This window comes from Marmota monax, unplaced genomic scaffold (genome assembly GCF_021218885.2).
Source record: "Marmota monax isolate L192 unplaced genomic scaffold, Marmota_monax_Labrador192_F-V1.1 WCK01_AAM20220418_F8-fsc00015, whole genome shotgun sequence".
In the NCBI taxonomy this organism is placed as follows: domain Eukaryota; kingdom Metazoa; phylum Chordata; class Mammalia; order Rodentia; family Sciuridae; genus Marmota; species Marmota monax.
This window is the reverse complement of record NW_026692194.1, coordinates 23,564,559-23,589,244: the sequence shown is the minus strand read 5'-3', so window position 1 is coordinate 23,589,244 and position 24,686 is coordinate 23,564,559. Positions and strand designations below refer to the sequence as shown.

At 37.0% G+C, this 24,686-nt stretch overlaps 1 protein-coding gene across 7 annotated transcripts in view; it reads left to right on the top strand.

Moving 5' to 3' along the window:
• Window positions 1–24,686, top strand: part of Mta3 (metastasis associated 1 family member 3) — a 187,184-nt gene that overhangs the window by 77,132 nt on the left and 85,366 nt on the right. For all 7 annotated transcript variants that reach the window (XR_009225191.1, XM_058573549.1, XM_046425190.2 and 4 more), the window contains exon 5: window positions 22,914–22,977. Coding sequence is in view for 6 of the 7 variants with exons in the window: in XM_058573549.1 (XP_058429532.1) it covers window positions 22,914–22,977 (64 nt within the window). In the remaining variant the exon portion in view is untranslated. The remainder of the gene's footprint in view (window positions 1–22,913; window positions 22,978–24,686) is intronic.

Genomic DNA, 24,686 nt, shown 5'->3' with positions numbered 1-24,686 from the left:
GCAACTTAGTGAAGTCCTCAGCATCTTAGACCCTGTGTCAAAAAAAAAAGGGCTAGGAATTTACCTAGGTTGTAAAATACTCCTGGGTTTAATCCTCAGTACTAGGGAGAAAAAAAATTCCTTCCAATTTAGTTTATAGTTTCTTATCCTTTTTTCCAGCTATAGCTGGTCATGATGATCATAAAAAATGTTTATAAATGAAAAGAAAATGTACCAGTTGTTTTAATAATTGTTCTTCCTTCTTTACTCCTATTGTTGGAATTTAACCTAAGTCTGCATTTTGGTTTCAGACAGGTTTGCAGTCTTTTTTTTTTTTTTTTTAATATCTTTTTAGTTGTAGATGGATACAGTATCTTTATTCATTTTTATGTGGTGCTGAGGATGGAACCCAGTGCCTCACACACGCTTGAGGCAGGTGTTCTACCACTGAGCTATGGCCCCAGACCAGGTTTGCAGTCTTCTAAAGCCATAATTTGGTTTTGTACCTACACACACACACACACACACACACACACCCCAACCAAACTCCAAACACCTTCGTGTATAACTTTCTTTAGAAGTGGACACGTATCTTTCATAATAGGAAGGGTAGGACAAAGATATTGTTCTTCCTTTTTCTTAAATTTTTAAAAAATATTTTTGTAGTTGTTGATAGATATTTATTTTATTTATTTACATGCAGTGCTGAGAATCAAACCCAGTACCTCACATGTGCCACGCAAGTGCCCTACTGCTGAGCCCCAGCCCCCTTTTTTCTGAAATCTTTTCGGAAATAACTCGATTGCCCTCTTATCATGAACATCATGTCATGGCTTTATTTAGATTTTTTAAAAGGGGCCACTGTGGTTGGATTGGCTAGAGTTAGTATTTTCTGTGTCATTTATATCCTTTCCTGGAAAATATAATCATACCAGGTAATGTGAGGAGTCTTTTTGCTTTTCACTAGTAAGACTATTTTTTATTTTTTTATTTTTTGGTACGGGGGATTGAACTCTGGGGCACTCTATCACTGAGTCACACCCCCAGCTCTATTTCGTATTTTATTTAGAAACAGGGTCTTACTGAGTTGCTTAGCCCCTAGCTGTTGCTGAGGCTGGCTCTGAACTTGTGATCCTCCTATCTCATTCTCCCTAGCCACTAGGATTAATTGTAGACATGCACCACTGTGATCGGCTTGAGATTTTTCTTAAAAATGTATATAAGTAAAATGCTAAAGATCCACATATATTTGTTACTTAATTGGAATGAGCTATTTGAACATAAAGATTCATTTTAATCTTTGAAATTATGTGGCTAATTGTAAGAATCTTGCTAGAACAACAATCTGACAAATGGTTTAAAGAATGTATCCCAAACACACAAGTATATTTTTAATTTACCCTTCTGATAGCTTGGAATCTGTTTACAAGTAATGTTGGTTTCCTTTAACAGATTGCCTGGAATGGAAAAACTAGTGATGTGTTTTTTATCTTCCATAAGGGCTGGGAGAATATATTGAAATATAATTATCCAGACATTCCGGTGTGGAATATAGAATTTACCTGGTATACATGATCCTTCGGTCAGTTCTTTTTATTTCTTCTTCTTTTGTGGTGCTGGGGATCAACCCAGGACCTTACTCATGCTAGGCAAGTGCTATACCACTGAGATATATCCCTAGTCCTCTTCAGTCGCTATTGAACACATTTCCTGAGAATCTTTTAGGTTGAGGAGCTTCTAAATGCTTAAAAGGTAAGGACCCGGGGCTGTAGATTCATGGAGTTTTCCAAGTGATAATTCCTTTGAATTATAGAGAGACATAGACATTTACAGCATTTTCCCTACAGCTGAGTGGAGAGGGAGTGGTGCAGAGCTGCACCTTTTCATCTGTTGCTCTCATTTTCTTTTTTTTTTCAGTCAAGCACTCATTTATTTTACGAAAGAATATTGTTTTCTGCATAATTCTTTTTTTGTGTGTGTGGTGCTGGGGATTGAACGCAGGCAGGGCCTTGTGCATGTGAGGCAAGCACTCTACCATCTGCATAATTAAAAAAAACTTAAAGGTGAAAGTATGTTTTTAAGTTTGTTTTGTTATAAATTTGTTATACATGACAGTAGAATGCACTTTGATGCCTCATACATAGATGAAGTATAATTTCTCATTCTTCTGGTTGTACCTGATGTGGAATTCCACTGGTCACATAGTTATATATGTACATAGGGTAATGTCTGATTCATTCTCTTGTCCTTCATACCCCTATACCTCTCCCTTCCCTTCACACCCCTCTACCTATCTAAAGTAACTCTATTATTCCCTAGCCACACCCCCAGCCTTGTGAATTAGCATATGCATATCCAGAGACAACTGTGGCTCTCATTTTCAAACAACAGAATGGAGTAGGGGCAGGCTCTGGCCAAGGCATTGGGCTGTACTAGCCAGCCCACATGCAGATGCAGAACAAGTGTACATTGGAGTGGTCTTGATAATTTGCTAATGTTGAAGTCATGCCCTATTTCGGTTTTAAAAGGAGAAAATTACTGAAGTCCCATTGTTCTTTGGCAGCAAAGAGGGGTAATTTGGTGAATACTGATTTTTTGTTCTCAGGGACATTATCAAGTGCCTAGAATTTTCTTGGTGCCACATGGAACGTAGGAGAAAACCTGACAGGCATGCTTGAGGTCTTTTGTACTCCATGAACTATAATACTCAGTGGATGCTGTACCCTTCCTAATATGGCAGAAAGCAAGCTTTGTTCCTTCTGATTCCACTGGAAATTCGAGAGAATGAATAAGACCTAGGTCTCTTCTGGGTAGAGTTAGTGATTCATTTCATTCCTGTCTGTGAGATTGTGCTTGAGCTGTGAGAATTCCTTTAAGGGCATTTTTTGGGGTTGGGGAGTATACTTCATTCATGCAAGTGCTTTAGGTCACGTAGTAATAGATTATATGCTGTACATTTTGTAAAGCTCTGTAAAATGTATTGTTATGCCAGCTGCTAGACCTGTTGTCAGTCTCTTTTTCTGTGTTTAGTCTTTGTGTTTGGGGGTGTACGACTAATACTTCACTATTAGACTTTCTTACACAGAGCAACAATTCAGTGTTCTTTCAGTTACCATCTGATTTACAAATATACCTGCTTTCTTTATTCTTCCATAAGTAGGTGAATATTTGTAAATTTGAGGAAGGCTGCTTACAGTTGGAGAAAGTTGATGTGCTGATTATTTAGCAGCTGCTTCCTTTCCTGTTTCTTAACATTGTCTGCTTTGTGATTTTGAGGCTCCTATATTTAGTCTTGTATATAGCCCAAGCTTTATATAGCTCATATATATTGAATTTGGCCTTAAATAATTGTAGCATTTATTGAACATTTGTTTTTCTTTTTTGTGGTACCAGAGATTGAACCCAGGGTCTTGCATGTGCTAGGCGAGCCTGAGCTACATCTTCAGTCCTTTTTGTTTTTTTATTTTGGACAGGGCCTTGCTAAATTCCTAGGTAATTTACCCTGCCTCCTGCCTCAGCCTCTGGATTAGCCAAAAATACAGCTGTGTGCCACCATGCCTGGCTCAGGCTTATCTATGGAATTTTTTATGATAAAATGGTGCCGCTTGCTTTGAGTCCCCCCCCCCCAAGTTTTTTTTTTTTTTTTTTTTGGTGGTACTGTAGGTTGAACACAGGACATTCTAACTACTGAGTTATATTCCTATCCCTTTTAAAAAGTTTTTTATTTTGAGACTGGATCTCACTAAGTTATCCATGTTGGCCTTGAATTTAGAATTCTCTTGCCTTCATTCCAGTTTACTGGGATTATAGGTGTGTGCCACTGTTCCCAGCAGCATTTTTTTTTTTTTTTAAATATTGGGGTTTGAATCCGGGGCACTTAACCACTGAGAAACATCCCTAGCCCTTTTTATTTTTTATTTTGTGACAAGGTCTTGCTAAGTTGCTGAGGCTGGCCTTGAACCTGCAATCCTTCTGCCTCAGCTTCCTGAATCACTGGGCTCACTGGGTATGTACTACCACATCTGGTTTTTTGTTTTTTTTTGAATGGGGTTACTATTTATTTAAAGAGAAGTCTGGGTCATGTCCAAGTCCAAGGAGAATGTCAGGACTTTCAGATTGGGTCTTATTTTTTATCTGTTTACCAAGGCATTCAAGTAAGAATATCTTCTAGACAGTTTTAAATATGATTCTTTGTGGAGGTAAAATCTGAAGTAGATCCCATTGTTAAGAATTAAGATCAGAGTGGGCCATAGGCAGTCTATACTCTTAAATAATTGTATTTCTGTTCTATGTAATATTTGATGACATAGGATTCAAATGTAATGAAAATTAGGATATGTTAAATGTTGCCTGTAGAGCTGTATTTTGCTGAGTTTTAAACAGAATTTCTGAGAAGAGCCATTTTCCCAGAGTTTAAATTCAATCTGATAATTTATGATATGGAATTTCACATGAGGCTTTTCTATTTTATCTCCATTTATATTTGTATTTGTTGTCAAGATATTTTGAAATTTTCCCCACAATTTGTTCATTAATAAAATGATTTTAGTTTAAAAAAAAAAAAAAGATCAGAGTGGGGCTGGGGATGTGTCTCAAGTGGTAGCACGCTCTCCTGACATGCTCGGGGAACTGGTTTCGATCCTCAGCACCACATAAAAAAATAAAAAATAAAAGATGTTGTCCATCGAAAACTGAAAAATAAATATTAAAAAATTTTCTCTCTCTCTCTTTAAAAAAAAAATGAAGGTCACAGTTTAACTGGGCACAGTGGTGCACACCTGTAATCCCAGCCTCCTAGGAGGAAGAGGCAGGAGGATCACTAGTTTGAGGTCAGTCTCGGCAAGTTAGCAAGGCCCTCAGCAACTTAGTGAGATCTTGTCTCAAAGTAAAAAATAAATTAAAACGACTGAGGATGTGGCTCAGGGGTAAAGTGCCACTGGATTCAATCCCTAGTACCTCCCTCGACTAAAAAATTAAGGTCTTACAAGTGAATCAAATCATGTAGAGTTTACAGAAAGAAAAGAGGAGGGGAGGGAGAGAGCCCCAGCAATTTTTTGAATTTCTGTTTCATATAATTAATTCTTCTATATAGATCCTCAGTTCAAATAGAACTAAATTTAAAACCTATGTAAGCATGAAAACTTTACTGTTATACTCCAAGATAATGTTATAATGATAATTGTATAGTTGAAACTGGGAAATACTTTTTTTTTTTTTTTTTTTAATTTTGAAACAGGATCTCAGTAAGCTGTTTAGGGACTCACTAATTTACTGAGGCTGGCTTTGAACTTTTGGTCCTCCTGCCTCAGCCTTCCAAGCTGCTGGGATTACAGGCATGTGCCCAGCCTTTTTACTTTATTTTCATTAGAGCATTATAGTTATACATAGTAGTTTGGTTTATTATTACAAAATTGTACATGCATGGAGTTTGACTTCAGTCCCCATTACCCCTGCCTTTCCATTTCCTTCTCCCTTTCCCTATTTTTCTTTCTCTACTGGTCTTTTTTTTCACTTGTTTATTTCATTATTATTATTGTTCTTATTATTATTGGGATGTAGGTCAGTGGTGAAGCACCCTTGGATTATATCCCTAGTGCCAATAATAATAATAATAATAATAATAATAATAATAATAATTGTTTTTAAAAATTTTGTTCTTTTTAGTATAATTATTATTTTTAAAAACATAAACATTGGACCATGCAAAGCGTACATTCATGAGCTCTGAAAGCAATCACCTAATCAAGAAGATTTTTACCATGTTGGGGCTGTAGCTCAGTGGGAAAGCACTGGTATTATTTTGGTACTGTAGATTGATCCAGGGGGTTTACCACTGAGCTACATTATCAGTTCTTTAAAAAACTTTTTTTTTTTTTTTGAGTCAGCTAGGGTCTAAGTTACTGAGATTGGCCTTGAACTTTCAATCCTCCTGCCTTGTGGCTGGCTGGTTTATTTATTTAAATTTTTTTTTTCTTTAGATGTTGATTGACCTTTATTTTATACATTTATTTATATGTGGTGCTGAGAATCAAATCCAGTGCCTCACATGTGCTAGGCAAGTACTCTATCACTGAGCCACAACTCCAGCCCTTTGTTTATTTATTTATGGCTTTATTTTATTTTATGTGGTACTGAGAATCGATCCCAGTGCCTCATGCATTCTAGGTGAGCACTGTAACCTCTGAACCACAACTCCAGCCCTATTTATTTATTTTTGATTGGCGCTTTCTACAGATACATAAAGGTGAAATTTCCTATGGTATATTCATATATGCATATAATGTGCTTTTGTTAAGTTCATTCCATATTTCCTCTCCTTTCTTGTCCCTCTTCCCTCCCTCTCGATCTCCTTCCACTCCAGTAATCTTCCCTGTATTTTTGTGATATCTGGCTTATTTTATTGAGCATGATGTACTCCACTTCTATTCATTTATCAGCAAATGCCATAATTTCATTGTCTTTTATGGCTGAGTAAAATCCCATTGTGTATATATACCACATTTTTTGGATCCATTTATTTATTGATGGGCATCTGGACTGATTCCATAATTTGGCTTTTGTGAATTGTGCTGCGGTAAACATTGAAATGACTGTATTGCTATAGTATGCTGGTTTTAGTTTTTTTGAAAAATACCAAGGAGTGGGAAAGCCAGATCATATGGTGGCTCCACTCCTGGTCTTTTGAGGAATCTCCATACTGCTTTCCAATGTGATTGTATTAATTTGCAGTCCCATCGACAGTGTATGAATGGACCTTTTCCCCCACATCCTCTCCAGCATTCATTATTATTTGTGTTCCTGATAATTACCATTCTGACTGGAGTGAGATGGAATCTTACTATTGTTTTGATATGCATTTCCCTGATTGCTAGAGATGTTGAACATTTTTCATATATGTATTGGCCATTTGTTTCTTCTTTTGAGAAATGGCTGATCAGCTTTTTGCTCATTTATTGATTAGGTTATTTGTTTTTTTGGTGTTAAGTTTTTTGAGTTCTATATATATTCTGGATATTCATCCCCTGTCAGAGCACCTGACAAAGATTTTCTCCTATTCTGTAGGCTCTCTCTTCATGCTTTTAATCATTTTCTTTGCTGCGCAGCAGCTTTTTAATTTGATGGCATCCCACTGATTGATTCTTGGTTTTATTTCTTGGATTTTAGGGGTCTTGTTGAAGGTTGGTGCATGCACCTATTTGATGGAGTGTTGTCACTGTGTTTTCTTGTAGCAGTTGCAAGATTTTCTGGTCTAATTTTCTAAGTCTTTGATCATTTTGACTTTTGTGCAAGGTGAGACAGATCTAATTTCATTTTTCCATATATGGATATCCTGTTGGTAAATATCTTATTTAAAAAAATTTGTTTGGGCAGTTGTAGATGGACAGAATACCTTTATTTTATTTGTTTATTTTTATGTGGTGCTAAGGATTGAACTCAGTGCCTCACACATGTGAGGCAAACATTTTGCCACTGAGCTATAGTCCCAGCTTGGTAAATATCTTCTTGATTAGGTGGTTACTTCCTGAGTTTATGGATGTAATCTTTGTAAGGTCCAATGTTTATGTTTTTAAAAAAAGCAATTATACTTAAAAGAACAAATTAAAAACAGAACACAATAATTATTATTATTGGCACTGGGGATTTAACCCAAGGGTACTTTACCACTAAGCTACATACCAAGTATTTTTTATTTTTTTTTTTACTTTGAGATAGGGCCTTGCTAAATTGCTGAGGTTCACTTCAAACTTCTCTTACCTCACCCTCAAAAGTTGCAGGAATTACAGGAGTGTGTCACTACTCCCAGCCTAATGTTATTTTTTATGTATCTTGAATGCACAAAACTTGACTTTTTAATAGCTGCTAATTACAGCATAGGTACCTGCAATGATCAATGCCTCTTCTCAGCCTCTGGTACAACAGTTAGTCATATTTAAAATGAGCCAATTCTTTCCTACTTGCAAACCTTGGAGATCTGGCCCACAACCTTTGAAGTTAGTCTTTAGTGTATTTTAAAAACATTTCCTTAGGTACCTGCTGGTTATTGATCTCAGTTTGTACTGCAATAAGGGATTTTGAACCTGATTATTTGTTCTTCAAGTTTATCTTGTTTCAAGAAGTGAGTGGTGGAGAAACCCATTATATCCAGGTTGGTGGACCTGGCCTTTGTTCAGAACATCACTGTGGGGACCCTGTCTATCTCATTATTTAACCTTCAAAATACTGTTAAAATTTTATTTTTTTAATTAGTTTTTTTTGTTGTTGTTTTTGGCACTAGGGATTGAACCTCTGGGCTACATTCCTAGCCCTTAATTTTCAGGGTCTTGGTAAGTTGCTTAGGGTCTTGCTAAGTTGCTGAGGCTGTCCTTGAATTTATAGTTCTTCTGCCTCAGCCTCCTGAGTCACTGGGATTACTAGCCACTGGGCCCAGCTTGGCAGTATTTTTTTTGGTAAGTGCTAAGGATAGAATACAGGGCCTTGGCACATGCTAGGCCAGAGTATCCAGCCTGAGTATTGTTTTTGAAAAAAGGTCTGAGAAGCTCTTCCAGAACCGGCATTTGGTGTCAGTGGTAGGGTAGATCTTAAAGACATAGGTATGTGCTGGGGTTGTGGCTCAGAGGTAGAGTGCTCTCCTAGCATGCATGAGGCACTGGGGTTCAATCCTCAGCACCGCATAAAAATAAAATGAAGATATAATGTTCACCTATAACTAAAAAATAAATATTATAAAAAAGACATAGGTACATAGTCTCTTAATGGCAGGGTTGTGCAGAGAAATCCTTACATTCCTTTCCTTTTAAACAATTGTTTTGTTAGGATCCTAGAATACAGACCTAACCAGCATCATCTTCACTATCACTACTGCTGTGTAGAAAAACAGCTATAGCCACAACTTGTAGTGAATTTTTTCTTAATTTAAAGGTTGCCATGTTGCTTGTACATAGTGTTCTTGCCTTTAAAATGAGAAGCTCCCTTAATTTAGGCTTTTTTTTTTTTTTTAATATGTATTGGAAATTGAACATGGGACCTCACACATACTAGGCAAACACTGGGCTACATCCTCAGCTTCTTTTGTTTTATTTTGAGATAGGAATTTTTAAAGTTGCCAAGACTTACCTCAAATTTGTGATCCTCCTACTTCCGCCTCCTAAGTAGCTAGAATTACAGGTGTGCACCAGCAAACCCTGTCTTAATTTAGTTTTGAAAATCTCTTAAGCATCTGGTGAGAATGTGAAATTTACATAAATTGTTCCATTCAGACTTCATCTTAGATTGTAAAATTCTTGAGAGTCACTAACTTAGTTCATCTTTTTCCTATCTTCTATGGCACACTATACACAATAGTCATTCAGAATTTGAAAATTACAGAGTTTTCACTTAATTTAATTTTTGTTCTTTAAGGAAGTTAAAATTTTTACAAGAACAGTTTCTTCTTAAATGAAATTTTAGATTGTAATTTAAAATTGTAATTAAATTTCATTTAATTCTCATTAGAATTAGAATGAAAGTTTAGCTATATGGAATACAAGTTGCTGTGTAGGAAATCTGGTTTGTATACATACTATTTGTCACCAAACAAAAATCAATTGATGGGGCTGGATCGTGACTCAGTGGTAGAGCGCTTGCCTGGCATGCATGAGGCACTGGATTCAATCCTTAGCACCACATAAAATAAATAAATACGGGTATTGTGTCTACCTACAACTAAAAAAAAATATTTAAAAATCAGTTGATGAAAGTTTTATAATATCTATGAGAAAAGAAAAGGAGAAATGGAAATGTTTTCAGCCAACATGAATTATTTAGGAGAGAAAATATTATTGACCAGAGTAGGGACATAACCTGTTCTTCTGTGTTTTTAGAGTGTTAATATAATCAGAAAAATCAGTCAAATTGTAAAATATATGTCCTTGATTCTGTAGTTCTCCTTTTAGGACTTTATTGTTCAGAAGTTCTCATACAAGTTTGTAGAAATGTGTGTGTGTGTGTGTGTATGTGTGTGTGGGTGTGGGTGTGTGTGTATCTGAGAGTTCAAAGTCTTGACTGTTGCGGTATTGCTTAAAAGTCCAAGTCCGAAGTTTTCTCTGAGTTTCAAGGCAAACCCATTGTGAGCCCCTATTTAAGTCAGTAAGAAATTATATACATCCAATATGAAATGACCCGGGGTAAATATACCTATTTCAAAAGAGAGGGAAAGGAAAACAGCAAGGAGGGGCCAGACCAAAGTAAGACTGAAATCTGTAGGGTAAACATCAAGCTTTCGCTTTGGTGGAATGTGGGCTCCCAAGGGTTTGGGCAGCCTTACTCTAATCTTTGCTGGTCACAGCCCACATGGCCACTTACTTCCTTGGGCTGGCTTACATGCTGCCTACAGCTTTTCCTGGTAGATGTTTCACATTCCTGGTATCTCTTTCCTCTTCTAGTCTTCACTGCAATTGTTTTTGGTTTGTTTGTTTGGGTACTAGGGTTTGATCTTAATAGGGTTCTTAAATTTTCACTACGTTGCTTAGGCCCTCGCTAAATTGCTGAGACTGGCTTTGAACTTGTGATCTTCTGCCTCACTGGGATTATAGGCGTGTGCAGGCTCCTTTGCAGTTTTGACTTTACTCTCACATAACTCTGTCAGGGGTTCCTTGCAGGGACTCTGATACTGCCACACACTGCCTGGTCTCTCAAGGTTTCCTTTGAAATCTTCAGTGGTCACTTATATGGCCCCATTAAATCTTATATTTTGCATGCCTGCAAAACCAGCATCATGTGGAAGACACCAGGGTGTGCTACAGGTTTGGGCTATACTTGGTCCATTTGAATCACTGCTGCAGTGGCTTCTGAGTGCCTTTCTGGCCTAAGGCAGTCTTGGGCAAGCTGAGAGTCTGGGGGCTTTCTCTGCTCTGCACATTTTTTAAACTAATTTACATTTCTACTACCCTGATCCTGTGATCAGTGAGGTCTTGCTACTTTCTAAGTTGCCTTTGAGGTTTATTTTTTATCCTGGTGCAAAACCCTTGGCTTCTTTTTAACATTTCTGAGGGAGCGGGAATGTATACTGTACCCAGGACTTCATGCATGCTGACCAAACTAGTATACCATTGAGGTATACTCCTATTCCCCTTGACTTCTTTTTAACATTTCTGAACTCTTAGGCAATTACACTTTTCTTAGCTGTGCCTTTAGACACACTCCTTTTCTGGCCAAATAGAATTTTCCAAATCTTTCAGTACTATACCTTTTTGCTCATGATCTCACAGTAAATTTGGCTAAAAGCAGCCAATAACAAACTTTGCTGCTTTAAAATTTTCTCAGCTAAACTGGTCCATCACTTTTATTTTATTTTTTATTTTTTTTAGAGAATTTTTTTTTAATATTTATTTTTCAGTTATCGGTGGACACAACATCTTTGTTTGTGGTGCTGAGGCTCGAACCCGGGCCACACGCATGCCAGGCGAGCGCGCTACCGCTTGAGCCACATCCCCTGGTCCATCACTTTTAAACTCAGGCTCCCACAACATATCATGGCATGGGTAAATCATAGCCATATTATTTGCCATAGTATAATACCAGTCGCTTCTAGTCCAGTTCCTTGGTAGAGATTTTCTGAAACTTCACAGTCTGGCCTTCACTGTCTAGATTCCTATCAACCTCTGGTCTCCTGAGCCCCCACCAGACTCATCCATTAAACTTCGTGTTTGGTATTCTAGGGTTTCTGTATTCCAAAGTCCTCCTGTGAACCAATTCCAAAGGCTTCTGAACCACACTGTTTTAGTCATGTTTTCACTGCTGTGCTCAAAAGAACTGACAAGAACAATTTTGGGGGAGGAAAAGTTTATTTATCGCTCACAGTTTCAGGGGCCTCAGTCCATAGCCAGCTGACTCCATTGCTCTAGCACAAGATGAGGCAGGACATCAAGGCAGAAGAATGTGGCAGAAAAAAGCAGCTCAGTACATGACAATCAAAGAGTAGAAAGACACTAAGCTCAGCTCACCAGGTACAAAATGTAAACCCCAAAGGCACACCCCCCAGGACATCCCTCCTCTAGCCATAAACTACTTCCCTTCAGCCACCACTCAGTTAATCCCATCAGGGGACCAATCTATTGATTGGGTTAAGGTTCTCATAATCTAGTCATTTCACCTCTAAACCTTCTTGAATTGTCTTACATATGAGCTTTGGGGGGACACTTAATATCTTAACCATAACACACACTGTCAAGAATGCTCACAGGAGTAGCCCTATTTCTTTTCTTTCTTTTTTAAAAAAATATTTATTCTTAAGTTTTAGATTGACACGATATCTTTATTTTACATTTATGTGGTGCTAAGGATCGAACCCAGTGCCTCGTGCATACTAGGTGAGTGCTCTACCACTAAGCCACAACCCCAGCCCCCCCATTTCTTGATACTAGTTTTCTTTGTTAGCTTTCCATTACTGAGATAAATACCTGAGATGAGCTTTGTAAGAGACAAGGTTTATTTTGGCTTGGGGTTTAAGAGTGTCACTGTCTGATCAGTTGGCCCTACTGCTTTGGGGCTTATATCGAAGCAGCATGTCTTGGCAGGGAGCATGGGGTAGGGCAAAGCCTGTTCACCTCATGGCTGGGACATGAAGAGAGTGTGAGACAGGGTACCATAGTCCCCTTTGTGGGCATGCCTCTAACCATCTAAAACCTCCCTCTGGGCCTCCCCTTAACAGTTCCACCACTTTCTAGTGGCGCCAAGCTGGGGATTAAGCATTCAACACAGGAGCCTTTGGTGGGTGGAGTGTTCAAGATCCATACTGTAGGAGTATCCGAGGATGTTCACTGTAGGATTGTGCTAATATCAGAAAGTACAAGCAACTTTCATCTGTACACTTTTTAGAGTTCCAATTTTCCTGAAACAAAAGCACAGATATATAATTAGAAAGGTATTATTTTAAAATCTGTGCACTTGGAAAAATGTCATTTTACATTCATTTCTGTCCCCTTCTTTGCCTGACAACATGGCTGATTCTGAGGAAGAGAGAATTTACTGAAAAGAAATTTACTGGTAAGTCTTCCCCACAACCCCCAAGTGGGAATTCAACCCAAGATTGATCTATCACTGAGCTATATCCCCAGCCCTTTTGTTTGTTTGTTTATTTTGTTTTGAGACAGGGTTAAGTTGCCCAGGCTGGCCTCAAACTTGCAATTATCCTGCCTCAGCCTCCTGAGTGGCTAGCGTTGTAGTGGCAAGATCTGTGCCGCCTCACTCAGCTAAAAAGACCGCTTAATGCTTTCTTCTTCAGTATTAGTAGTGACATTAATTAACAGTACGGTTTGATAGCAGACACTTTTCTAACTAACTCAAGGGTATATTTCAAACATTTTTGGTACAAAATGCTAAATTTCTTTGAAGAATTATTTTGTCACTTTATATTCCCAATATAGTATGTTATGAATATGTCCATTTTACTATTCCCTTAGCATTATAGAATATTAAAATTTTAATAATAAACTTAATATTTTTCTTATAAAAGCAATATAATTGTTGAAATGTGGAAAATACAGAAAAAAATATTCCCATACGTATCCATATGTTCCCTATCAAGAAGTAACTGGGTGCAGTGGTGAATGCCTGTAATCCCAGTTACTCTGGAGGCTAAGGCAGGAGGGGATCAGAAGTTTGAGGCCAGCTTCACCAATTTAGTGAGATCTTCAGCAACTTAGCAAGACCCTGTCTCAAAATGAAAAATAGAAAGGGCTAGGAATATAGTTTAGTTGTAATAGGCCCCTGGGTTTGATCCCAAGTACCAAAAAATAAAAATAAAAGGAAGTACTACTAAAATTTTTGTCATTAATGCATTTATTCTTTTTGAATCCTAAGTATGCTTACTGCTGGGTATTGGCCATGGTGTTGCTGCAATTTAATTGAAGTGGCTGAGGGGCCACACCACAGTGTGTACCCATCTCTTGTTAAGTAGTGCTTGACTTCAATGTGCTGTTTTTATCTTTGCTTGTTCCAAGATTGGTTAATCTCTTTGTTTTTAACTTGTATTTTGTGCTGCTAGGGATTAAACCAGGGCCTCATGCACACTAGGCAAACTCTCTACCAGTGAGCTGTATCCTCAGCCCTGGTTAGTAGGGGAGATAGATGCTTGCAGAATAAATGAAGTGATAGCAGGAAGAAAGAAAAAAGTTAAATGAAATCTGGGAAAATTCCATTCCTTAGAAGTTAACAAACCTGCCTCTGTTAAGTTTGATATAGTTGAAGGACCAAGTGAAACTTGAATAAGAATAGTTTGTTACTCAGAAAGAGCACTTAGTCAAAAACTAATCCAAGTGGCACTGTCTTGGAGTAGACAGATTGAAGATTGTAAATATACTTGCGTTTTCTTCTAGAATTCTTACTGTTCCATCTTCTGTATCTGTTTATACACATGTGAAGAGGGGTCTATTCGGAAACTAAATTAAAATTAAATTATTGCATCATCAAAAAACATCAAATGCCTAGGGATGAGTTTAAAGAAAATGTATAAAACTTCTACATAGAAGCTCCGCAGTGTTGCTGAAGGAATTAAAGAATAACTTCAATAAATGCAGGCTATATCACGACAGTATGTGTTTTCCCCAGATTGATATGAAGATTTAATGTAATTACAAATAAAACCTTAGCAGGGTTTTGAGTGTGTGTGAATGTGTAAAAATTGAGACTTTTTAGAATTTTTACATCAAATTAAAGTTTTATGGAAATGGAAAGGACTAAGAACAATGAAGACAAGGAGTTTTGAAAGTATGGTTTGTTTAGCCCTGGCTGTCCCCAGAGACCTGTAAAGAAGTTTGAGAAATCAAGACACTTTCAAAACAACAAGAAGATGTTCCTCAGCTCTTCCCTTGTGTGGATTTTGCACTTATAGTACAAAATAATGGTGGGTAAAACTGCTGGTACCATGGCACAGGTCAGGCCTATGCACCAATCTCTGCTAGTGGTCGTGCATTCTGTAATTCCACATGTTGCCCCCCCCCCCCCCCCCCGGCCTTAAAGCAAGTTCCATTAAGAATGGTCTTAGCAAGGTAATACAATTTATTAATTTTAATACATTTTGAATCTTTTAAAAAATTTAGGCAAAATTTACATAAATATCAGGTTAACCTTTAACCACTGTATGGTGTCCATCGTGTAGCAGCATTCAGTGCATTGACAGTGTTGTTTGACTATCACTTCCACCTTTTTTTTGCGAGATCACTTATGTTTTGTATAATGAAATGGGAAATTACCATAAATTCACTTCTACTGCTTCTGGAGCTGTGATGGTTGTCTTGAAGTAAAGTCATAGGCTTGTTTGAATTATGAGCTGAAGTAACTGCCTTCTTTTTGAAACAACTTCTGCAAGGTAAACCAGGGTTGTTTAGTAGACTTTTTGAAAGTGAAGAATTTTTTACATAAAACTATAATTGTTAGTCATTTCACAATGTATATGTATTTAGTCCGCGCCCAGCGCAGACCATGTCAAGGTTCGGCTATGTGGGAAATCCTAAGGGAGTTTAAATTAAAGACACAGACTCTAGTTACCTTTAAAACCAGCTCCAGGACAGCTCCTCGAACCCCCAGCCTCAAGCTACCCAAGAAGTAGCGAGGTTTACTGAAGAGGTGTGTGTGTGAGAGAGAGATAGAGATAGATATATATATAGAGAGAGAGATAGATGGACAGATGTGTGTGTGTATGCGCGCGTGCTGGAGGGGGGGAAGAACACGCCAGGGAAAGGACTTTTATTGGGGAACAAAAATTCTGGGGAAAATCTCATCCAATGAATGTTAAGTGGGGCAGTGTTCGAAGGTCAGATGAGACGATTGGGTCTTCGAGGGCTGTGGTCAGGCACGCCTTCACATGGACAAGCCCTAGGACCCAAGAAGGGTGGGGAAAGCTCTAACACAAAGAAAAGTGTCTGAGCGCCTCTCACCCAGCCAGGGAGGTAACTCAATCACGTGCAGGGATGGCCTCCCACATGTGTATATCAAAAGACTTTATTATACACCATTAATATACAATTTTTGCCTTATATGCCTCAATAAAAGTGAGGGGAACTCTAGTTGTCCATTAAGATAGAAGTTGGATACTGGGTGTGGTGGAGCACGCTTATAATTCTAGCAGCTCAGGAAACTGAGGCAGGAGGATAACAAGTTCAAAGCCAGCCTCAGCAACTCAGTGAGACTCTGTCTCTAAATAAAATATAAAAAGGGCTTGGGATATGGCTCAGTGGTGAAGCACCCCTGGATTCAATCTCTGGTACCAAAAAAAAAAAAAAGAGAGAAATTGATTGAAGAGATTTGCAGAAACATGAAATACTACCTCTCACTGTTCATTAAATTTTTTTTTTTTCAAAAATATATTAAGGGATTGGGGCTGTGCCTCACTAAATTGCTGAGGCTGGCTTTGAATTTACAATCCTGCCTCTGGGATTACAGGTACATGCCACTGAGCCTCTGGGATTACAGGTATATGCCACTGTGTCTGGCTAGAGCAATTAATTTTTGAAGGTAGACTTTTTCCATAGATGATCAAAATGTTTATCTGTAAACAGAACGTTTTCTGTGTAAACAAAGAATGTTCCAAATACTCTGCAAAGCTATTTGTAGTAGATGGGAGTAGATTGTCAGAAGTTTATTTATTGATTGGTACTGGGGACTGAGCCCCAGAGGTTCTCTACAACTGAGCTACTTCCAAGTCCTGCCTCAACTCCTTTTTTTTTTGGTGGTTTGAGACAGGGTCATTCTACGTTGCTGAGGGCCTCACTAAATTACTGAGGCTGGTCTCAAATTTGCCATCCTCCTGCCTTAGCCTCTTGTGTTGCTGGGATTACAGGCATGTTGCCACTGTCCCAGCTGCCAGAATTTATATATTAAATTAATTTAAACTAGGTAGTTTCTACCTAGTTTGGATGAATGCTTAGTGTACCCTGGAACCAAAAGCAATGGATGGTAGTTGGGGACATTGCTCAGTGGGAGAGCTCTTGTCTGATATGCACAAGGCTCTGGGTTTGGGCACAGGCAACCCTCCCCAACCAAAAGCAGTGAATGATGGAGCAGTCCTTTCATTTTCAGGATCACGGAAAACTGTTCAGAATCCCGTCCTTTTAGAAATTGAAACTTTTTTTAAAAAAGCATTCCATGTATATATGAGCAATGGGGCCTGTGTCTATAAGTAAATTATGATGCTGCTGCTATGTTGCTTTTTTTTTTTTTGGTGGGGGTGTACTAGGGATTGAACTCACTGAGCCACATCCCTAGCCCTGTTTTTATTTTATTTAGAGACAGGGTCTCACTGAGTTGCTTTCTAAGCCTCACTTTTGCTGAGGCTGACTTTGAACTTGGCAATTCTCCTGCTTCAGCCTCCTGAGCTGCTGGGATTATAGGTGTGCACCACCGTATCCCGCTATGTTGTGGGTTTTAAGTAAAGTTTGGGGATAGCTCCTTATTGGATCTTGGATCATGAAGATCTTGCCTCATTCTTTTTTTTTTTTTGGCTCAATGCTGGGGGATCAAAACAGCGTTTCATACCTCAAACATGCTAAACAGGTGTTCTACCACTGAGCTCTGTCCTCAGTCTTGCCTTATTCTTACTTATGACTATTGTATATTGCTCATTAATTTAATCCCAACTAATGGATATTTGGTCTTTTGCTGCTAAAAATGATATTGCAAAGAATAAATTTTTGTATGGGTGATTTGACATTTTTGATTGTGAGTATACCTGTCAAAGTAAAATTGCTGACAGTGTCCTAATACAGTGTTCTGTATTTGGTGTATGTATTTTCATATAAGTAATAACATAGTACTCCCCTGTGGATTAGCATCTGTCTTCGGTTTATCTATTAATGTTTTAGAAGCTTATTTGAAATCTTTTAAAAAATATTTTTAGTTGTTGATGGACCTTTATTTTATTCATTTATTTATATGCGGTACTGAGAATTGAACCAGTGCCTCACACATGCTAGGCAAACACTCTACATTGAGCCACAACCCCAGCTCCTGGAATCTTTTTTTTAAAAGGCGCTAATGAAGGTAGTTTTCTTTTTTCACATTTTATTATGCTGATATTTTTATTTTAAGAAGTTAGATTTTGCCAGCCATGGTGGCACATGCCTGTAATCCCAGAAACTCAGGAGGCTGAGGCAGGAAGATTGCAAGTTCAAGGATAGCCTCAGCAACTTAGCAAGACCCTATTTTAAAATAAAAAGGGTGGAGATATAGATCAGCGGTGGAGTTAAATTCCCAGTAACAACAACAAAAAAGTTAAAAAGTTAAATTTTGTAATTTATTTTTTGTAATTTTAAACAAAATTTGAATTAGCCAATCTGGTACCCATTGGTGAATATACATAGTGCTACTCAAGAAATGAATTCAACATGAGGAAGTTATTTAGTATGCCTATTAGGATCTTAGGATTGTTAGTAGAAGGAAGAGTGAAGGGAAAATATAGTAAGTAAAGAAAACTCATGTCACAGTTCAAAAAAGAAAAGAAAAGAAAATTAAAGTCTACTAGTTTACTAGTTAAGCACACACACATTTTTTTTTTTTTTTAAAGCAGCAGTACCAAAGATCCAACCTAGGGCCTTGTGCATGCTAGGCAAGATCTCTACTGGCTGAGCTTTGTCCCCAGCTCTTAGCATGCTTTTTTTGAATATTGTGTTTTTCTACATAATCTTTCGTTTGACATCTTAGTGGCTTGTGGATAGAAGTGTTTCTTATTCGCATCACAGTGCAGAGGAGGACTGGGTTGCATGCAAAGCGTATCCAATATATTGTCATCAGTATTGGTGTTCCACGTGTTGTGGGACTAAGATTTTTCCGCTGTCAGAACAATCTTGGGCTGGGGATATAGCTCAGTAGAGTGCTTGTTTCTCATGCACAAGGACCTGGGGTTTAATCCCCAGCACCACAAAAACAAAAAAACAAACAAAACAAAGAACAGTGTCTTTGTTACTCTGTTCTGGAGATGAGAATCTATCTTCCTACTTCTATTGGTATCTCTGGAACATTCCACTTCTTCTTATAAGATGGTTCTTCTTCTTTTTAAATTTTTTTTTTTTGTAGTTATAGATGGACAGAATGCCTTTATTTTATTTGTTCATTTTTTTTTTTATGTGATGCTAAGGTTGGAACCCAGTGCCTCACATGAGCTAGGCAAGCGCTCTGCCACTTAGCTACAGCTCCAGCCCCAGGATAGTCTTATTGAAAGGGAAGGGTAGCATCAAGAGAAGGTCTTTATCCTCTTGTTTCCTCTTTGACAGTTTCTTTCATATTTGTTATCAAGTCAGTATTTTCCATGTTACGGACAGAATGGGCTTCCTAAAACACTGCTTATTATTCCTTTTTCTTCAGAAAACCACAGACCTGTTATATTAATTGAGACTTCTCTTTTTTGGCTTTTCATTCCTCCACTTTACCTATTTACAAGAGCCAGTTGCCTCATTTTCATTTCTATTCATTAACAAGTATGAAAACGGGGTGTGAAGGTATGACTGTCATCTAGTAGAGAAAGGCCAGGGATGCACAACCCTGGCTGTAGTGCTAGGATCCAAGAAGGCCTGATGTAGAGTCATCATTGTCAGCTGTCCTTGGTCCCTTGGTATAGTATTCATACAGTTCTATGCACTTTATCTAGTTAAGATCCCCCTTTCATTTTAAATTTAATTTTATTATCTAAAAAAATAAAATATATAATTGTCTAATAATATACAAGATGGTTCCCACTCTGTAATCATTTCCCACTCTTCTGTATTTATCAATCTAATTGCTACTATTAATTTTTCAGTCTTAGAAATTTCACTTCTTTTTCCTATTTCCTTTCCCTGTGTTTCGAGAATTTCCATGACTTTTTTTTTAACTTAACCAATTTTTATGTTATGAACATGTAAATATTCTTACATATTCTTTCTTGTATAACCTTTTCTTTGGAGTTATCATTGTTTTGCCTTTTCCTTTTGATTTTCCAACATATAAAACTTTTTACTGCTTGCATATCTGAATGTGTATGTATTTCACCCTTGCCTCAGGATTTGTTTAGATACAGAGTTCTGGTTTGGAAATCATTTTCCTCATTTCCCCTTTAGTCCATTTTAAATTGTTTCTGTTGTGATGTCTAATTTTCTGAAAGCATTTTTGATCTTTGAACTTTGTCATTTTTTTGTTTGGTTGTTCATTGTATCCAGGGGACTAAATGCTGGATGAAACTGTCTATTCTTTAAATGTCCAATCGCAGTATGTAGTATTTTGAGATTTTTCTTTATATGAAAAATGTTCAGAATCCAGAGTTTCTGGCAAATTTAAAACTCAGAGAGCCAATGTAAAAATGGCTTTTTTAAAAAATGAAGAAATAATGGCTTTTGTTGAACATGGAGAATTTAAAGTCTGTTTCTACATCTACAGGAGTTATTTTTTATTGTTTTTGTGGTACTGGGGATTGAATCCAGGGCCTTGCATATGCCAGGCATGTAAATTTCACTCTCAGCCAGAAGTTGGTTTTAAGTTTGGCCACGTAGGGATCACTTATTAATTGTGTAGGTTCCTGGACCCATCTCCAAGAGAATGGGATTCAGTAAGTCTGGTATGGCACATAGAAAAAGTTAAAAAATTTTTTTTGATACTGGAGCTAGAACCCACTGAACGACATCCCTAGTCCTTTTTATTTTTTTTATTTTTGAGACAGGATCCCACTAAATTGCTGAGGGGCTTGCTTGCTATGTTGCTGAGGCTGGCCTTGGACTTGGCAGTCCTCCGCAGCCTTCCAAGTTGCTGGGATTAAGGAGTACACCACCATATCCAAACATGATTTAGTATTAAATATTACTTAATGAAATTAATGTTAAAAATATTGCTTTGTCAGTATAGCAAAAAAAAAGTATTTCAGACTCTTTTCAGAAATTCCATTTATTGCCTCAGCATACTGCATATGTAAGCGCATGGAAGTTCTCTGTTCATGTGCTGATGTACCAGAGTAATGTCTCTGTATGTGGTTCTGTCCCTTGTAAGGGAATGTCAGGTGTGTGTTGACTTGGAGTGTTATATGTGTTGAAGGAATAATGCTAATTTTTATGCATTCACTAATAATGTGTGAATAAAATATATTAGGTAAATAGAAATCTTTATAGCTCTTCCAGGAACCAAAAAAGAGATTCACTAGTATAACGTGTAATGTCATATATCCTCAGAGTAATATTTCTAAGTTATATTAACCTAGGATGATTGTCTGAGAAAGATGTTTTTATGATAAGTAAAAAAAATGAGTATAGAGTTGGAGAATTCTTAGAAAATGTACCTTTTAATCAATATATTAGTTTAATTTTGGTATTTTGCTTTGCTCTCAGTAGTTTTACTTTTTTTTATATTTATTGTTTAGTTGTAGTTGGACACAATATCTTTATTTTATTTATTTATTTTTATGTGGTGCTGAGGATCAAACCTAGGGCCTCACACATGGTAGGTGAGCGCTTTACCGCTGAGCCATAATCCCAGCCCACTAGTTGTTATACTTTGAATTGTACTTTTATAATCCAAAAGCATCTGTTCTTCTTTCCTGCTTAATGTATATGTGGTGTATTTGTGTGTGTGTGTGTGTGTGTGTGTGTGTGTGTTGCTGGAGATTGAAGCCAGGGCCTTGTGCATGTAAGGCAAGTACTCTACCAGCTAAGCTATATGAGCTATATCTCCAGCCCCGGGGTATTTGTTTTTGCATGTTGGTTTTTGAAGCTGTTGTAACTTCTTTCTTTCTTTCTTTTTTTTAGAAAAAAATCAAATGATATTATGACATTTTTTTAGTGTTTTTTTTTGTGTGTGTGTGTGCGTGTGTGTTTTTAATTTTGTGGTACTTGGGATCAAACTCAGGTCATTGCTTGTGAGGCAAGCTCTCTACCCTGAACTATATCGACAGTCTGATGTTATGACATTTAAAGATATTTTTTGCCAGCCCCCACCCAAAGATACTTTGTAAACCCTAATCATTGCTTCTAACATGAATAATTCGTCAGAATTTCCCAGCAGATCTGGAGATAGAGTAAAATTTTGAAGCTGGTGAGAATAATTTTTATAAGTGGTTGTAATAATACTTCTACCTAGATAATCTTAGTTTTTCTTGAAGTGTTGGCAAGCCTTTTTAAAATAGATTTTCATATCTGAAGTCAGGTCCAGGCCTCTGATCAAAGGTAAGTGCCAGAGCTGGGGTGTATCAGGCATAAGGCCTGAGTTCAATTCTCAGCGTGCGTACACATACACACACACACCCCAAAAAGAAAGAAAAATAAATGCTTCCAGACCTCAAGGTTTGTGAATTTATGGATCTTTATGTTGTCTCTTATTCTATTGGAAGTTTCTTGTGTTTAAATTTTAACTAGTCTGTAGAGCAGTTTCAATAAAGGTAAATTAGTTATATCCTTATACAAAGGTATATTATTTTTTGGCTCTTATATGGAGTGACTACTTAAGAAATCTGAATATTATTTTAGTCACTGGTTTGTATAGTGCTGTTTTTGTCTGAAGATCTCTTATATAAACTTACCTTATAATATTTATTTATAGATTAAGAAACTCAGTCTGAGGTCTTTGTATCCACTTCCCTCCATTATTAATTAGGAAATAAAATGTTCCAAGTTGTTAGTATTTATCACTCATACAGTTTCTGTCATGGCCTGATCTCTCTAAATACCTACAAAGTCAGCCCTTTTTTTGTATGTTACCCAGCACTAATGTTGAAAAGCAGGTATAAGTGGCCTAAATATATGCATTTAAATATACTCCTAACTGCCATCTAGTTTCTTTCTTTCTTTCTTTCTTTTTTAAATTCAATTTTTCAAGGAGAACTTCAAAACTGCCACCTAGTTTTAATCCTACTCCTGCCTTTTAGTCTTCCTGGCTTTGCATGTGCCATCACTGTGAAGGTAACTGATGACAGACTGACATTTATTCATGTTTTTATCTTCCAACAGGGGAAAATGCAGTGTTGCTCTTCTGAACGAGACTGAATCAGTATTGTCATATCTTGAGAAAGAGGTAATTCATAGTCATTCCTGTTCTGTGTGTTTTTCCCTCTTTATTTCATGTGAAGCCCATATCTTTGTTTTTATTTCCTTTTGTACCAAATCATTATTACACCATTACAGTGTTACAGTAAAGGTGTAATGACTAGAATGTGTTTGTGTAATTTCATTTCCCTGGTTAATTGAGGTAAGAGCAAAAACTCTGCCTTGTTTTTTTAGTCACCAGTGAAAGGCTTTCACAAGTTAGAAATACTTTTGGTTTAAATAAATAGATACTTTAGTGTACTTGTTTGGTATACTTATTTCCTATATTTTGGCTTTAACAAATGAATACTTCAGGGCTGGGGATGTGGCTCAAGCGGTAGCGCGCTCGCCTGGCATGCGTGCGGCCCGGGTTCGATCCTCAGCACCACATACAAACAAAGATGTTGTGTCTGCCGAGAACTGAAAAATAAATATTAAAAAAAAAAAAAAAAAAACAAATGAATACTTCAGTATACTCTGTTACTTTTGTTTTTTAAATAAATGGCTTTTCTTTTAGATTCTTTCCAGATGAGATTTTGCCATTGTTGGTTTGTTTCCTTTTCTGGAATCCTAATAAAGTTTGTCAATTAATAATATTTCTTTCTCTGAACCTCAACAAGAAACATTTAACAGATTGAATTAGATAGAACATGTACTTCATTGGAAGGAGGAAGCTCTTATAAACAGAATGTTCTATTGTATACATAATATTGGATAACATTTAAAATAATATCATTAGTATTATGGGAATATATTTTACTATTAGTAATGTTTTAGTGTTTAATCTCTCTTTTTTTAATACTCCCCACCCCATTCTCTCCTTCCGTCCGTCCGTCCTTCCTTCCTTCCTTCCTTCGAACCCAGGGTACTATACCACTTAGCTATACCTCAACCCTTTTTATTTGAGACAAAGTCTAACTGGATTGCCCAAATTGGCTTCAAATTTATGATCTTCCTGCCTCAGTCTCCTAAAGAAGCACCACTGTTTCGCCCTTCCCCATTCTTTTTTTTTAAATATGTTTTTTATTGTCAATGGATCTTTATTTTTTAATATGTAGTGCTAAGAATAGAACCCAGTGCTTCACACGTTAAGTAAGCTTTCTACCACTGAGCTACAACCTCATCACCCCTATTCTTTATTACATAACTGTATTTTTAAAAAAGAATTAGAGACATATTTTCTTTTAAAAAGTATTTCTTCTATACTCAAAAGCATTGTTCCTATCTCAGAAGAAGAAAATATAACAAAAACTTTAATATAAACAAGGGAGCTATTGTTCACTAGAAAATCTATTTTAAAAAACTAGAAAAGAAAAAAAAACACATACACACAAGAAAACACAAAAAAACTTTCAAAGTGGATAAAATGTAACAGCCTTTATAACTTATGCTTGTGAAATTTAAAAAAGATGGTAGATTTTTGTCATTAGTCTGTACAAAATGATGGATAATAATAATGCTCAGGGATTGTGGCTCAATGGTAGAGCGTTTGCCTAACACGTGTGAGGCTCTGGGTTTGGTCCTCAGCACCACATAAAAATAAATAAATAAAGATATGTGTCCAACTATAACTAAACAATAAATATTAAAAAAATAATGCTCAGAAATTAACATTAGTTCAGAGAAGAAGAAATAAAATGGCAAGACATTCAGTATGTTTCAGAGTATTTTATTGGTGTATTTGGATAAGAGGAATTT